Below are 15,735 nucleotides of genomic sequence, written 5' to 3'. Positions count from 1 at the left end.
CGGCTGAGGTGGGAGGATTGCTTGAACCAGGGAGGTCAAGGCTGAAGTGTTCAGTGATTGCACCACTACACTCCAGCTGGGTGACACAGCGAGACTCTGTCTTAAAAAAAACAAAACGAGTTCATAAGACAGGTGCAGTGGCTCACGCCTATAATCTCAGCACTTTGGGAGGTAGAGACAGGAAGATTGCTTGAGGCCAAGAGTTCGAGACCAGCCTAGGCAACACAGCAAGACCACAACCCTACAAAGATTAATATATACAAAATACACAGTTCATATAAAAGACCATGAAATATAGCTCATTTTGACTGGTCAAGCCTTCCTCTGCCCAGTCACAGGTACACGTGAACAATTCACAAAAAACAGCTTATAAATAAAACCCAAACCACCCTTAATATACATTTCATCTTGATTTCTCTGCCTTGAGAGCTCACCTATATAGAAGATTAAGCATGAAACTAATCATATTATAGTTAAAATGTCCAATTGCACTTAGGACTTTTTCAGTGTCTATAACACAAGTTTTTGTTGTTGTTGTTGTTGTTGTTTTTGAGACCGAGTTTCACTCTTGTCACCCCAGGCTAGAGTGCAATGGCATGATCTCAACTCACCGTAGCCTCCACCTCCCGAGTTCAAGCAATTCTCCTGTCTCAGCCTCCCGAGTAGCTGGGATTACTGGCATGCGCCACCACGCCCAGCTAATTTTGTATTTTTACTAGAGACAGGGTTTCTCCATGTTGGTCAGGCTGGTCTCGAACTCCCAACCTCAGGTGATCCACCCACCTCGGCCTCCCAAACTGCTGGGATCACAGGCATGAGCCACCACGCCTAACTACCACAAGTTTTGAAGTGTTTCAAATTCATCTCTTGGTGAGACTTATGTGTAAAAGGAATACTAACAGGTCAGTAAGTTTAGCTCAACCTCTGGAATAAGAATTGGTCTAAGTCTTCTAATCCAATTGTAAGAAGCAAGGAAGCAAATTTTAAATCATTGAGTATTGACTTTTTATTATTAGTCACTGTTCATAATTTGTTTCAACCAAAAGACAATACACACAGCAGAATTCTAATGCATCCCATGTAAATGTTTACATCCATTTTATTCCTCACTCGCCTCTAAGACTTATCATTTAATTTTAAATTTTTTTTTTTTACATCTCAAAAATATGTCTGCAATAATTAGAGCTTCATTAGCTGTCCCACTTGGAAACAGCTTCTTAATATTTTTACAGTAAAGAAGATGTGATGGGGCATAATGAAAATGTAACTTACAACACTATGAAAGAAAAGGGACTTTATAGGAACACAGTGGGAGTTCAAAAGGAAAGAGTTCAGAAGCTCTTTCCCATGGGGCCCCCAAATAGAAACCAAAAACAAAAACAAAACACACAAAGCGCAACCGCAGGTTCTTTGAGGAAAAAAAAAACAAAAAAACAAAAAACCAACTCCAATGCTCCATCTTGAAGCCAGAATCAGCGTCTTGGAAGTTTGTAAAGCAACTGTGCAAGCTGCTTCAGCATTTCCTTCTGTTAAAGTGTTCCAGGTCCTGGAACCCTGTCAATGGGACCCACTCACTGATATTGCTTGAAAAAGTTACTCACTTCCAGTTCTATAAGCAGCCCCACTCTCCCGAGCCAAAGCTGGTCAAAAGTGTTTTAAACTTCAGGACTTTCTGTGCAATTCTCTCTCCAATGATCCTCCCCACTCCCAAAGTCATGAATACACAAGACATGTAAAACCACTCTCCCAACCACAAAGTTCATGAACACCCACTTTTTCCTCTCTAGCTTTCTCAGTTTAGGACACTGTGGTTAAAATACATTCACTAGAAAAAAAATATACACATTCAAACTCCTTTCCCCTAGTTCTGATGGCCCAAATATTTTCCAATGCAGAAGACAATGAAGTTGAACCTTGAAAGCAGTACTCCCTAAGTTCCAATCTCTTCTACGACATAAAAAAAATGGGAAGCATGTGATAGAAATCATTAGTGTTGGACAGTTTTAAAAGTCTATTTTCATGTATGAATGGGACAAACAAGGAGTACGAATCACACCTTTAAACCAGCAAGAGGAAAGAATCCCCCACAAATGTTACACTGAGGAATGTTTCTTTAAATGAGAAAGACCTTAAAATTAACAGATGATCACTATGCACAGCCTAAAACTTCCATGACTGTCCTAACCACCTCAAGGAAACAGCACCAAAGCACTATGGGAGAAGCTTCTCTGGGAGAGCACCCTTCCTACAGTTTTTTGAGATTACTTAGATGAATTAATTCTCCCTTAGGATTCCCCGGGATGGGGCACAGACTAGAATAAATCGACTCTTGAAGAGGGAAATAATGAGGTACAAGTGCATGTGAAATTGTCAAAGTGTGTGAGGGCTCACTGCTTATCACCCCAGGGTTATTAGAAAAGCCTTGGAAAATGCTCTTTCCTCACAATGCCTCTGAAGTTGTAAATCCATCCCAATTTGCTCCCCCTTGAGTGGTTATACTTGGGAAAGGAATTATTGAAATGTGCAAGTATTCACAGAAATTGAAACATTTCTCCATTAAGCTGCAAGGCCAAGTGAGAGGAAAACTAATTCTGATCCTAGAAACTAAGGCACGCTGAAGCTTTCAAAGATCCAATCATTTGGAACAGTCTTCACAACCATCAGTATCCTAGGCAGTTATTTGGCTGCTAGTCCTTCAGTATGGTGCTTGTGTTCAGATTCCGAAATCAATTCATATTCTACGCAGCACCCTTTGTGTTAAGGCCATGATATTTTACTCCTTCTAGACAAAGCTATGAATGATCATAAACTCTACCTCAAAACTATGATCACCCAAGGAAATGCTTTGTCAGCAGAGTAGACCCTTCCCAGCTCCATTAGCTGACAGTGTCTTATAGCATGGTCTTGAACAGATTTCTTCAGAAATTCAACCCAGTTCAAATAAAAAAACCTGAGCTGGTTAGCTACAAATATAAGAGAGAAAATAAAGCCTCTACACAAAGAGGAATGTTAAGACAAATTCTATTCAAGAAATCCAACATTATGTTAATCCTATCATGTTTCACAGCATTAAGTATCCATCCAATGAAATCAGTCTGCAAAGAAACCCTTAAAGGCTATTTTTCATTGCACAGGCAGAGCAGTTGTCTGAAATATGCACTAGTCCACACTTACATTACTGAAAACTATGCAGGAGATAATATCCTGTTTTTGACTCGGTCAACCATTTACCCACTGGAGTAAGTTTTAGCAGATCTTGCTCATACATCCTAATCAGACCAGGAACTTTCCCCTGTGGAGCCTTTAGTTCAACTCCAGTTTGTCAAATGTTAGGAATAGTCCAGCATCTGATACAGAGCTAGATTTGACAAGACACTGAAGATTTTAAGTAAAGGCTTGGTGAAATGAAGGAGAAAAAAAAGGTATTTGTTTCCAGGTTTAAGATTGAAGCCATAGTAGTCATTATACTGTATTCAATACAGTAACAATTGCAAACATTGTAAGTGCAAGGTGGGCCTCACTTTTTCTTTCTTCAGTATATAAGACACGGCGCCTGAATACTTGAACGTACATAGTACATTCAACGTGTACCACAGAGAGAGTCACCTCTACTTCACTTCAGCTACTCAATTTCAAAGTTTGATAACACATGGGTCCTTTCTTAAAAGCACTTGGCACTCTCACTAGTTTAAAAAGCTCAAGTCTTTGATGTGGATACTCATGAGATTTGTCTTTTAAAAGAGACCAATTTCTCAGACTGAGGAAAGGTTATTCCTACCCTATGGTGTCTGTAAGACCTCCTCTGACACAGGGGTATGGAAGCTACAAGGCTTCACTCCAACACCATAAAGTACAATATAGGAAAGATTTCTTTAACCGTGTGGTCTTTATTTCAGTGCCAGTGTTACAGATACAACACAAATGTTCCAGTTAGAAGGAATTCAAACGGAATGCCAAGGTCCAAGCCAGGCTCAGGAAATAAAAAGGGAGGTTTGGAGTAATAGATCACTCCAATACTCACTCTTCCTAAGGGCAAAGGTACTTTTGATACAGAGTCTGATCTTTAAAACTGGTGAACTCCTCTTCCACCCATTACCATAGTTCAAACAGGCAAGTTATGGGCTTAGGAGCACTTTAAAATTTGCGATGGGAACAGGGTCATTAATAACTATGAATATATCTTTTAGAAGGTGACTATTTTGTACTTTAAAGGGAATCAGTTTTGAGTATCATGGAAACTTCATGACTACAGCTAAAGAATGGAGCGAAAGGGAAGCTGGAAGAGCCTTGGAAGTTTCTATTACAAATAGAGCACCATATCCTTCATGCCAAATCTCAACAAAAGCTCTTTTTAACTCCATCTGTCCAGTGTTTACAAAAACTCGCAAGGTCTGACCAGTTCTTGATAACAAACATACATGTGTCTGTGTGTATACAGCAATGCACAGAATAGGCTACCAGGAGCCTAATGCCTCTTTCAAACATTGGGGGAACCAGTAGAAAAAGGCAGGGCTCCCTAATGTCCATTATTACATTTCCATTCTGAATACCAGATGTTGAAAGCGCCTGAAGATGGTAACCCAGCTAGTGAGGAATAAATACCCCACCTTGCCCAGTCCACAGAGAAACAACAGTAGAAAGAAGGGGCAACTCTTTGCTGCAGAGACAAAGTGAGTGTTTTTCGCCATGGATTGCAGTCCTCTCCTCCAGACCAGCTGCTTATTTCCTCAGGGGCCCAAGGAATGTTGATTCTGGCTGTAAATGTGGGAGGGGTGGAGCAGTGCGGAAAAAGGAGAAGAAGAGGAAGAGTGCAAAGTAGCCTCCAGAAGCAGCCAGCCTCAACAGTGGAGGAGAGGACATTAGTCTTTAACAATGCTTCAAGGTCAGCAGTAACTTTAGGAAAATCCTCCTCAGCAGTTCTCTTCAGCTCCTCATGCCCGTGGTACAGTTGGGGGGACTTGCCAGCAATCACAACCTCCTTCCCAGAGTTCCTTTGATTGAGTGGGATAAGAATGAGAATGGTGCCAAACCCTCATTGCCAGGACTGAGGGGGAAAGTTGTTCACCTCTGCTAGATCTTGCATTGCTGAGCCCTTGTGATTATATGTGAGCTTGATCCGCATTCGCAGTTGTTGCTATAAGAGGAAAAGAGAAGTGCAAATTATATATTGAAATAAAATCTCCAGCATCTGTCCAGCCCACAAATAGACTTTTAATCTTAGAGGTCAAAACCTGAAGTAAAGCTATCTGTTAAGAATGACACACAGGCAAACAACAACAACAACAAAAAACACCCAGTACTCTAGGCTTCAGTCAAGAAGCTAACACCATCATGCCACCAAGTAGAGAAAGCACATCTCCAGAACACGTGGTTAGCTTTAATCCTTGAACTGCATTAAAAGGACAGAACCCCTCAGGAACATTTTTCTTTTCTTTTGGAAACAGGGTTTTGCTCTTATTGCCCAGGCTGCAGTGCAGTGGCATGATCTTGGCTCACTGCAACCCCTGCCTCCCAGGTTCAAGCAATTCTCCTGCCTCAGCCTCCAGAGTAGCTGGGATTACAGGCGCCCACCACCACGCCAAGCTAATATTTTTATTTTTAGTAGAGACGGGGTTTCACCATGTTGGCCAGACTGGTCTCGAACTCCTGACCTCAGGTGATATGGCCGCCTCAGCCTCCTACAGTGCTGGGAATACAGGCGTGAGCCAATGTGAAGCATTTTCCTAGTAACATTTTGCTGAGTCCTTTTCAAAAAGATTCAAACCTTGTATCCAAGTCTCTTAAAAAATGAGATGAACATATACTCATCGTATGCTCTCCATTCAGATATACTGTTGCTTTATCTGAAAAACCTACAGTAAATGTGAATGTGCCTTTTGTTCCTAAAGCATACAATGTTTAAAAATGACTTAACTCACAGGTAACAACAGTAGTTTTGAAAGAACTCAATTAGATACTTTTTACTTTTTGTGGCAGATTTCAAATACAAATGCACTAAGAAATGTTTTACTCTGTTTCAGATGGTCAAAGGAATTTGTGCTTATACTATAGAGGCAGATGCTCAAAATATAGTGAATAGCAGAGAAAAGGCAAGTGTTATAAGAGAAGGAAAGTATACTGTTATTTATGAGCAACTAGTAGAGCTCTATTAAAGAAATTCTCTGAACCATTTGCAAAAACTGTTTGAAAACCAATTGATTACTATTAAGGTGAGTTTATTTCTTTGAGATAATAAAAATATTGCTTAATTACAGTTTCTAAAGCTATTTTTCATTTGGCTGCTTCATTTAAAATGCCTCCATTTTTGCTATTCATTCTTAATAACTGTAGCAGTAAATGTAGATATTTGGTTTCAACAAATGCTCTTACCTCAGATTTCAACTTGTGTATAAATTAAAATGTCTAAGCTTCTCCCCTACCCCCCAAAAACTAGACCTTTAATCTAGCTTTTCTTGAAGTTGCATTTTAATAAGATGCCACTAAGCCACCTGATGGCTCTGGGTTCCATTTGTTATTTACAAAAGAGCAAGGAAGTTAGACCAGGCATTTTCATTGATCTCTTCTCTAACTATGAGTCAGAAGAAAGAAACAAAGCAGAATTTTATTTCAGGAAATATGCTTACACTTCAGCTCAGATACTGGCTACAAATGTGCTACTCACCTTCTGAGGGTTCAGAACTTTAATGACTTGTGTGATGGTCCCCGTGTTAAATGCTGGGACAATGCTGCTGCTAGGAGACAAAAGCTGCAGCTGGAATGTCTAGGGGGGAACAAAGGGCACTCTTCAGAAAAAGAAATACACAATGCTAGGTCAGAGATATCAAAAAACATTTAAACAGCCAGATGATGGGTCAAGTAACAGATTTCACTACTACTAAGTTTTGCCTACTACTTGTTTTCTAGATATCAGGAATTCACAGCACGTGAGCTGACTCACTGTGGTATTTGTAAAAATCCACTGTTCAGTTCTTTGATCAAGACCACTAGCAATAAACCACATTCTCCTTTCTGGCAGAAGGAATTTTAGCCCACCTCTTTTCAGAAGCTGACCAATTCTTGTTCTGGCAACTTCACTTAATAGTAACTGTTCAACTATGCAAGTAAAATATGGGTGCTTTTGGCTTAAAAAACAGGCAGAAACCAAAAGAAAAGCTTTCCAAAAATAGCAAACCAACATACGGGTCACCAACTATGAGCTTTTAAGCTTTTGTGTGATTGGATGACTGGGACCCAGAGACTTGAACTTTTGTTTTTTAAAGCCTGCATAATCTAGAATGTGTCAGAGCCTCCTCTCCACATGACAGAAGGAAAGGAAAGACTTGCAGAACCAGCCTATACAGCAAAAGACCTAGATAAGCCAAACACTATTACTTTGTTGAATGCTGGTAGGGTTTATTTGCTTACTTATAGAAATAAGAGATGAAAGTGCTGGCCGGGCATGGTGGCTCACGCCTGTAATCCCAGAACTTTGGGAGGTCAAGGCGGGTGGATCACGAGGTCAGGAGTTCGAGACCAGCCTGGCCAACACAATGAAACCCCATCTGTACTAAAAATACAAAAATTAGCTGAGCATGGTGGCACATGCCTGTAGTCCCAGCTACTTGGGAGGCTGAGGCAGGAGAATTGCTTGAACCCAGGAGGCGGAGATTGTAGTGAGCCAAGATTATGCCACTGTACTCCAGCCTAGGCAACACAGCAAGACTCCATCTCAAAAAAAAAAAATAAATAAAAGTGCTATATAGGGCAAGCTAGGTAAACCATACTGTACTATGTAGTTATTCTATAAACTAGAATTTGAAAATCTTTCCTAAAAGTAGATTAAACTTTTAAAATTTAAGAGAGAGAGAGACACTAGTCTTCTCTAGGGCCAAAAGTTACAAGAGTGAAGATTCACTCTCAATGTACAGATATATTACACTAGGGGCTGGGCACAGTATTCCCAGCACTTTGGGAGGCCGAGGCAGGCGGATCACCTGAGGTCAGGAGATCTAGATTAGTCTGGTCAACATGGTGAAACCACATCTCTACTAAAAATACAAAAATTAGCCGGGTATGGTGACGCCTGCCTGTAATCCCAGCTACTCAGGAGGCTGAGGCAAGAGATTTGCTTGAACCCAGGAGGCGGAGGTTGCCTGGGTGACAGAGTAAGACTCCATCTCAAAAAAAAAAAAAAAAAAAAAAAAAAGGCCGGGCGCGGTGGCTCAAGCCTGTAATCCCAGCACTTTGGGAGGCCGAGACGGGCGGATCATGAGGTCAGGAGATCAAGACCATCCTGGCTAACATGGTGAAACCCCGTCTCCACTAAAAAATACAAAAAAACTAGCCGGGCGAGGTGGCGAGCGCCTGTAGTCCCAGCTACTCGGGAGCCTGAGGCAGGAGAATGGCATAAACCCGGGAGGCGGAGCTTGCAGTGAGCTGAGATCTGGCCACTGCACTCCAGCCTGGGTGACAGAGCAAGACTCTCTCAAAAAAAAAAAAAAATTTTTTATATATAAAAATATTGGGTCTTATTCATAATTCTACTGCCACATTAAATTATATAAGCTAAAATATTATTCATTACTACTATATTTCATTAAATGTAAGATACCATCAATTGTAATTCACAACATTATTTTATGTACCACTGAGATAGAAAACATGCTGCCCATTGAATTATGACAAGATATCAATTTTAAAATATACCCCAATTTCAGAAACATTAAAACACAAAAATAGTACATAGTAGAACCTATAAAATATGACATTTTAAGTTGAAAATACATTATCATGCTGCACTGTACAGTATACCACCAAAAATAAGGTCATGTTTTAATAGCAGAGGTGATAAGTCACTGGAGCAGCAGCCTAAAGTAACAAGTATAAAACCTAAGTTGCAGCACCTAAATATACTGAATGTATATTTAGAATGGAACAGATGAAAAGTGCTTCAAACAGTGCCTAATTCAAAAAACTTATTTATTCCTTTAAGCAACCTTAGGAAGTAGCTATCTTTATCACCACCCTCTTTGCAAATGAAGACACCAAGGCATGGAGGTTCAGTGACTTTCTTCATGTCATACAACTAGTATTGAAATCCAAACAGAATGGCTCTAGAGTTCATTAGTGGTCTTTCACCACTTGACACTACTGCTCCCCCTTTTTTTTTCCTTCTTTTTTTCTGGACAGGGTCTCACTCTATCACCCAGGGTCTCACTCTATCACCCAGGCTAAAGTGCAGTGGCATGATCTTGGCTCACTGCAACTTCCACCTCCTGGGTTCAAGTGATTCTGCCACCTCAGCCTCCTGAGTAGCTGGGACCACAGGCACACATCATCGCGCCTGGCTAATTTTTTGTATTTTTGGTAGAGATGGGGTTTCACCATGTTGCCCAGGCTGGTCTCAAACTCCTGAGTTCAAGCAATACACCCTCCTCAGCCTCCCAAATTGCTGGGATTACAGGTGTGAGCCACCCTGTCCAGCTAACTGCTTCTTAAACATCTAAATTATTCTGGCTCCTACAAAGTGTAAGCAAAGAAGGTTGCATGAGAGTCAGAGGATGGGGAAAACATTTAAAAAGAGTGCAAATCAGCAGTACCCACAAACAAATAAAACATCCTCAGTTTCCAAAAGTGTGTTGTCAGAATGTCTAAATGCCGTATTTCACCTGCCACTGCCAAGATTAGGTTAGTGCAGTCTAAACCAGTGGTTGGCAACTATAGCCCACTGGCCAAGAATGGCCCAACATCTGATTTTGCAAATAACATTTTATTGGAACAGAACTATGTTCATTCATTTACATGTTATCTACAGCTGTTTCTGTACTATAAGAGCAGAACTGAGTACCAATAAAGACCAGATAGCAGCCTAAAATACTTACTGCCTCATCTTTTTAAGAAAAACTACCCACTCCTCATTCTCAACTTTTCTTTATTCAGAATTCTTTGTTTGTTTCTTTTAAGATGGAGTCTCGCTCTGTCACCTAGGCTGGAGTGCAGTGGCATAATAATCTCACCTCACTGCATCCTCAGCCTCCTGGGTTCAAGCGATTCTCCTGCTTCATCAGCCTCCCGAGTAGTTAGGATTAGAGGAACCCGCCACCATGCCCAGCTAATTTTTTTTTTGTACTTTTAGTAGAGACGAGAGTTTCACCGCGTTGGCCAGGTTCTCCAACTACTGATCTCAAGTGATCTGCCTGCCTCAGCCTCCCAAAGTACTGGGATTACAGCCGTGAGGCACTGCACCCGGCTTCAAGACTTTTCACTATTGAAAAATGAACATAAATATCCTTAAACTAAAATTTGGTGTAAACCAAACTTTGATTCACAAAAACAGTTACTATATCTATAATAAATTGGATGTTAATGAAGGAGGAATGTTTCTCTCACTTATGTATCAAGACACAAAAAATTTCAATTCTGATCTGGTTAACTAGAAGATAATAGCAGATAGACAAAGTCTCTCATCTTACTTAACTTTCATCCTATGCCAGATTTTATGTTTTTAGGTCTTTAACACTGTATTACTAAAGCCTAACCTATCCTCAATGCCCTGAGCATTAACTGATCACCTCGTAGAATTCTGCTCTCACTACTATTAGAATTGTTTTTCTTTATCCTACAATACTAACCATCAGAATACTTGTAACCTAGTAAAAATTATTCACTAAAAATGATATGCTTCCGTGAACCATAGGTAACTTATTGTTAGTTTGAATTAAGTCTGTAAAAATTAAAACATATCCTTTACCAAACACATGAAAAAAAAATCAGCCAATCTTTAATCAAAGGAAACATCTAAAGAAGACATTGTAGTACCTTTGGTACTGCAGCTTGGAAAACAAAGTCCGTCATATCTAGCTCTGTGCTGTTGGAGGCCTGTATCGTTATCACTGTTACACTGGGGTTGGTATTTGACCGTTCAAAGGTGAATTCTATCTTCAAGCCATTCTTACTGTATGCTGTGATGGAGGGGATGCCTGAGAAAGTACAGGGAGATAAGTCTTATTGTAGTCAGCCTAATGCTTGCAGAATTATTAGTTCTTTTTCTTAATAACCACCTCATTACTCAGTGCTCCATGTAATGATGGTAACAACAGTCATCGTACCTGCAGCAATATCATTGAAGAGAGGCTGTGATGAAAGCCCATCCAACAAGAAGGGGGGCTGGGATATCTGTGGGACTGAGGCAGGGGCAGGAGCAGCAGCTGGAGCACCTAAAGGAAATATTTCAATGGAAAGTTAACCTTAGACAGCATGACAAAGCTTACCAAGAAATTATAGGGAAAATTACTTCAATCTCAGGTTGAGGAAAAGACTCCTTAAACAAGATGCAAAAAGCACAGACCACAAAGAGAAAGAACTAAAAACTCAAGTACTTTAAAACAAGCAACTTCTGTTTATTAAAAAATACTGTAAGAAAAAGTACAGTCTGAGCAACATGGCAAGACCCTGTCTCTATAAAATAAATAAACAAATAAATACAAAAATTAGCCAGGCATGGTGGTGTGCGCCTGTAGTCCCAGCGACTTGGGAGACTGCAGTGGGAAGATCACTGGAGCCTGGAAAGTTGAGGCTGCAGTGAGCTGTGATTATACCACTGTACTCCAGCCTGGGGGACACAGCAAAACCCTGTCACAAAAAAAAAAAAAAAAAAAAAAAAAAAAAAAAAAAAGGTAAAGAGAGAGAGCCCACAGACGTGACAAAATGTTTGCTATACAGTAATGAATGGATAAGTATCCAAACGATACTGTCTTCTATAAACCAATAAGAAATGGATAACCCAATTTAAAAGTGTCAAGATATAAAAACAAGCAAGTCACAAAAGAGGAAACCTGAATGAAAAGGGAATCTTACAGAAAGATGTTCAATTTTACCAGTATTGATGGAAGTGGAATTTAAAATTATAGTGAGATACTACCTCATGTCTATCAGAATGGTGAAAATTTCGATACCTGATAATTCCAGATGTTGGCAAGAACATGGAACAATGGGAAATTTTAAGCTCTGCTATAGGAAGGTGAACTGGTACAACCAATCTAGAGAGTAATTTGGCAACAGTAGACTTGAACATCAGTATATCCTTAAACTGAGGTTTCTCAACCTTGACAGTAACAGCTTTTAGGCTTCCTAATTCTTTGTTGTAGGGGGCTGCCTTGTTTATTGTAGGATATTAAGTAGCACCCCTGGGCTTTTACGCATTAGACAGTAGCATCCTCCCAGTTGTAACAACCAAAAATATCTTGACACTGCCAACCTCTGGAGGGCACAATCTTCCCCAGTTGAAAACCCATTACCCCTTCTTAGGCATGCTTTTAATTAATTCTTGCATGTGTTCACTAGGAGATACATCCAAAAGCATTCATAGCAGGAACACTTCTAATGGTGAAATACTGGAAACAACCAAAATGTCATCTTGATAATGAATAAGTAAACTGATATATTGATATACTAAAATACTACACATGTACAACAGTAAAAAGTGAGTTCCCTAGAAATACACTTAACATGGATTATTGATAACTCATTCTCACAATTACAATGTTTAGCAAAAAAACGGTGCAGAAAAGAACACATTCAGTTGGATACCATGTCTAAAAAGGTAAAAACTGGCAAAACAATACTATACACTATATCAAGAAATGCACAAGAATGGCAAACACCAATGCTAAACATTACTTTAGGATAGACAGTAGTTACCTCTGGAATCAAAAAGAAATGGGATGAGAGGGAAATACACAACGAACATCAAACCTCTTAATATTTTATTTTACAAACTAGGTAGATCAAAACACTCATTAAATTTTGTAGATGTTAAATGCTGTATAACAAATTTTAACACACACACACACATACACACACACCCTGTGAGGGATGGTATAAAGTGGGGTGGGAAAAAGAAATAGATTACCATTCTTATTTAATCTTTCCAAGTAAGAACAACTTGACAATCACACAATAGAAGATAATTCATAGAACATGGGGGAAATCAAGATTCGAAGAAGCAGCATAAGAAAATACAGCAAAAGTAAGAGAATGTATTTTATATTTAAATAGATTTCAAACTACTTGTGAAATTAACTGAAAATATGCCATTTACAAAAGCATTAACACAATGAAATAAGAATATCATCTTTTTTTTTCCAAGAATGAGGAGGAAAAAAGATACTAAAGAACACTAGAAAAGTAAATGACAGGCTGGGCGTGGTGGCTCATGCCTGTAATCCCAGCACTTTGGCCGAGGCAGATGGATCACCTGAGGTCAGGAGTTTGACATCCTGGAGGTGGCCTGAGGTCAGGCCAACATAGCATCTCTACTAAAAATACAAAAATTAGCCGGGTGTGGTGGCACGCACGTGTAGTCCCAGCCACTCGGGAGGCTGAGGCAGGAGAATGGCTTGAACCTGGGAGGTGAAGGGTGCAGTGAGCAGAGATCACGCCATTGCACTCCAGCCTGGGTGACAGAGCAAGACACCGTCTCAAAAACAAAAAAAAAGTAAATGACATACTAAAAATTAGCAAAGAAAACAGAAATACAGATGGCTAAGCAAGCACAAGAAGCTAAAATAAATGCAAACACCATTTGTGCAGTCCAGCAGATTACCAATGAAGTAGACAAACAAATACTCCTATGGTTCTCCTAGTCTAAAAAATCTAATCGAGAAAATTTTCCCCAATTCCCATTTTCAAAACTATTTTAGAAATGTATTCTCATGGAAAATCAGAGGCTACTCAAGATATACAGGCAGCATATAGGTCTCCAACTACCTCAAATTTTCACTTTTTTTGGTCCTGTAAAAGTATAGCAAGGTAGTTCGGGAGAAGAGCAGAAACTTACTGCTCCAAATCCTTTAAAAACACATGCTAAATCTACTTCTGAGTTTCTACTGACTTAAATTTCTATATAATGGGGTAAAACTGTAATGATAAATTAAGAGATCTAGAATTCAAAATTTTTAAATTTAATGTAAAAAGTGGAAAAACATCTTTAAAACACATTATGAATAAGGAAAGAAAACCCAGACTTTTTAATATTTTATCATTTTGCTTTAGCATATAACACTAGGAAAACAAGAAAGTAGGAACAAAAAGAAAAGACTCCACAATAAATGAGTTAAGGATACAAGGAGAATGTTCAGAAAGGAACCTCATCTATAATACAAATATGTGAATAAATATTAAACATTCCCTGTGATCAAAAAATAATAGGGCCCCTCCCTGCTGGTCAAGTCCGGCAGAGGGCTACAAAATTTAAAAAATAATAATAAAAATAAAATATAATAAGACCAAATTTTCACCCAATAGGGCTTTTAAAAATAATAATATACAATGCTTATGACTGTGCAGTTAAACATATAAACTGAGGAAAAGGTAAATAATATTTACCAAGTGACTACTATGTATCATGCACTGAATAGGTCAATGGGCCTCACAAATACCTTATGTAGTAAGTATTAATCATCCTAATTTTAACCAGATTCAGAGTTAGTCTACAAAATTAATCTAAAATAAGAACAAATTGATGTAATATTTGTTGAGGCCACTAGGTAAGAAAAATCTAGAAACAAAATACCCCATACTGGTCAGGCACGGTGAGTCATGCCTGTAATCCCAGCACTTTGGAAGGCCAATGCAGGCGGATCATTTGAGGTCAGGAGTTCAAGACTAGCCTGGACAACATGGCGAAACCCCATCTCTACTAAAAAAAATACAAAAATTAGCTGGGCATGGTGGCACATGCCTATAAATCCCAGCTACTCGGGAGACTGAGGCAGGAGAATCACTTGAACCCGGGAGGCAGAGATTGCAGTGAGCTGAGATTGTGCTGCTATACTCCAGCCTGGGCAACAGAGCGAGGCTCTGTTTAAAAAAAAAAAAAAAAAAACTACCCAATACTAAGGAACTGAGTAAACAATAGTGCAAACTTGTTGCTAAAGTATTAGTCACCTAAAATTATAATTATGAAGGCTATATACTAACATGGAAATACTAACATGTTTGGTGAAGTATATGCTATGGTTTAACTATGGGGTTGTTTTTTCTTTGCCAGTTATCCAATATAGCTTTGGCATTTAAGGATTTGAAATTGACCATTTATAAATGATTCATAAGTACATGACAAGTAACATTTTGAAATTTTGTTAAGACATAGATATAAATCCTATACTCTGTGACTCCACTGTATTAGGGGGAAAAAAAAATCAGGGCCGGGCGCGGTGGCTCAAGCCTGTAATCCCAGGACTTTGGGAGGCCAAGACGGGTAGTTCATCTGAGGTTAGCAGTTTGAGACCAGACTGGCCAGGAGATCGAGACCATCCTGGCTAACACGGTGAATCTCCGTCTCTACTAAAAAAAAATACAAAAAACTAGCTGGGCGAGGTGGCGAGTGCCTGTAATCCCAGCTACTCGGGAGGCTGAGGCAGGAGAATGGCATAAACCCAGGAGGCGGAGCTTGCAGTGAGCTGAGATCTGGCCACTGCACTCCAGCCTGGGCGACAGAGCAAGACTCCGTCTCAAAAAAAAAAAAAATCAGCCTGTGGGAATGAGCTTAGCTAACCATCCAACTTGTTATCCTATGTCTATTTTTTACTCAAGGTCAGGTATGCTTCAACTCTCCATTATCCTTTTAAAGAAGATGGCAAAACCCCGTCTCTACTAAAAACACAAAAAAGTAGCCGGGCGTGGTGGCATTCACCTATAATCCCAGCTACTCAGGAGGCTGAGGAAGGAGGTTTGCTTGAACCCGGGAGGCAGAGT

At 39.6% G+C, this 15,735-nt stretch overlaps 1 protein-coding gene across 3 annotated transcripts in view; it reads right to left on the bottom strand.

The window, feature by feature from the left end:
• Positions 1 to 981: 981 nt before the first annotated feature.
• The window catches only part of AP1G1 (adaptor related protein complex 1 subunit gamma 1), a 90,719-nt gene continuing 75,965 nt past the window's right edge, over positions 982 to 15,735 (bottom strand). Inside the window, exons 21-24 of one of the 3 annotated variants that reach the window (XM_033218895.1) lie at positions 11,088 to 11,195; positions 10,798 to 10,958; positions 6,662 to 6,760; positions 982 to 5,134 (exon numbers count right to left, since the gene is read on the bottom strand). In XM_033218895.1, coding sequence (XP_033074786.1) covers positions 5,033 to 5,134; positions 6,662 to 6,760; positions 10,798 to 10,958; positions 11,088 to 11,195 — 470 coding nt within the window. In that variant the 3' untranslated portion in view covers positions 982 to 5,032. The remainder of the gene's footprint in view (positions 5,135 to 6,661; positions 6,761 to 10,797; positions 10,959 to 11,087; positions 11,196 to 15,735) is intronic. The other 2 variants (XM_033218897.1, XM_033218896.1) reach the window with 2 other exon arrangements.

The sequence above is a fragment of the Trachypithecus francoisi genome, unplaced genomic scaffold, assembly GCF_009764315.1.
Source record: "Trachypithecus francoisi isolate TF-2019V2 unplaced genomic scaffold, Tfra_2.0 Lachesis_group10, whole genome shotgun sequence".
Taxonomy (NCBI): domain Eukaryota; kingdom Metazoa; phylum Chordata; class Mammalia; order Primates; family Cercopithecidae; genus Trachypithecus; species Trachypithecus francoisi.
Note: the sequence above shows the minus strand (reverse complement) of the source record. Positions and strands in the feature narration are given on the sequence as shown.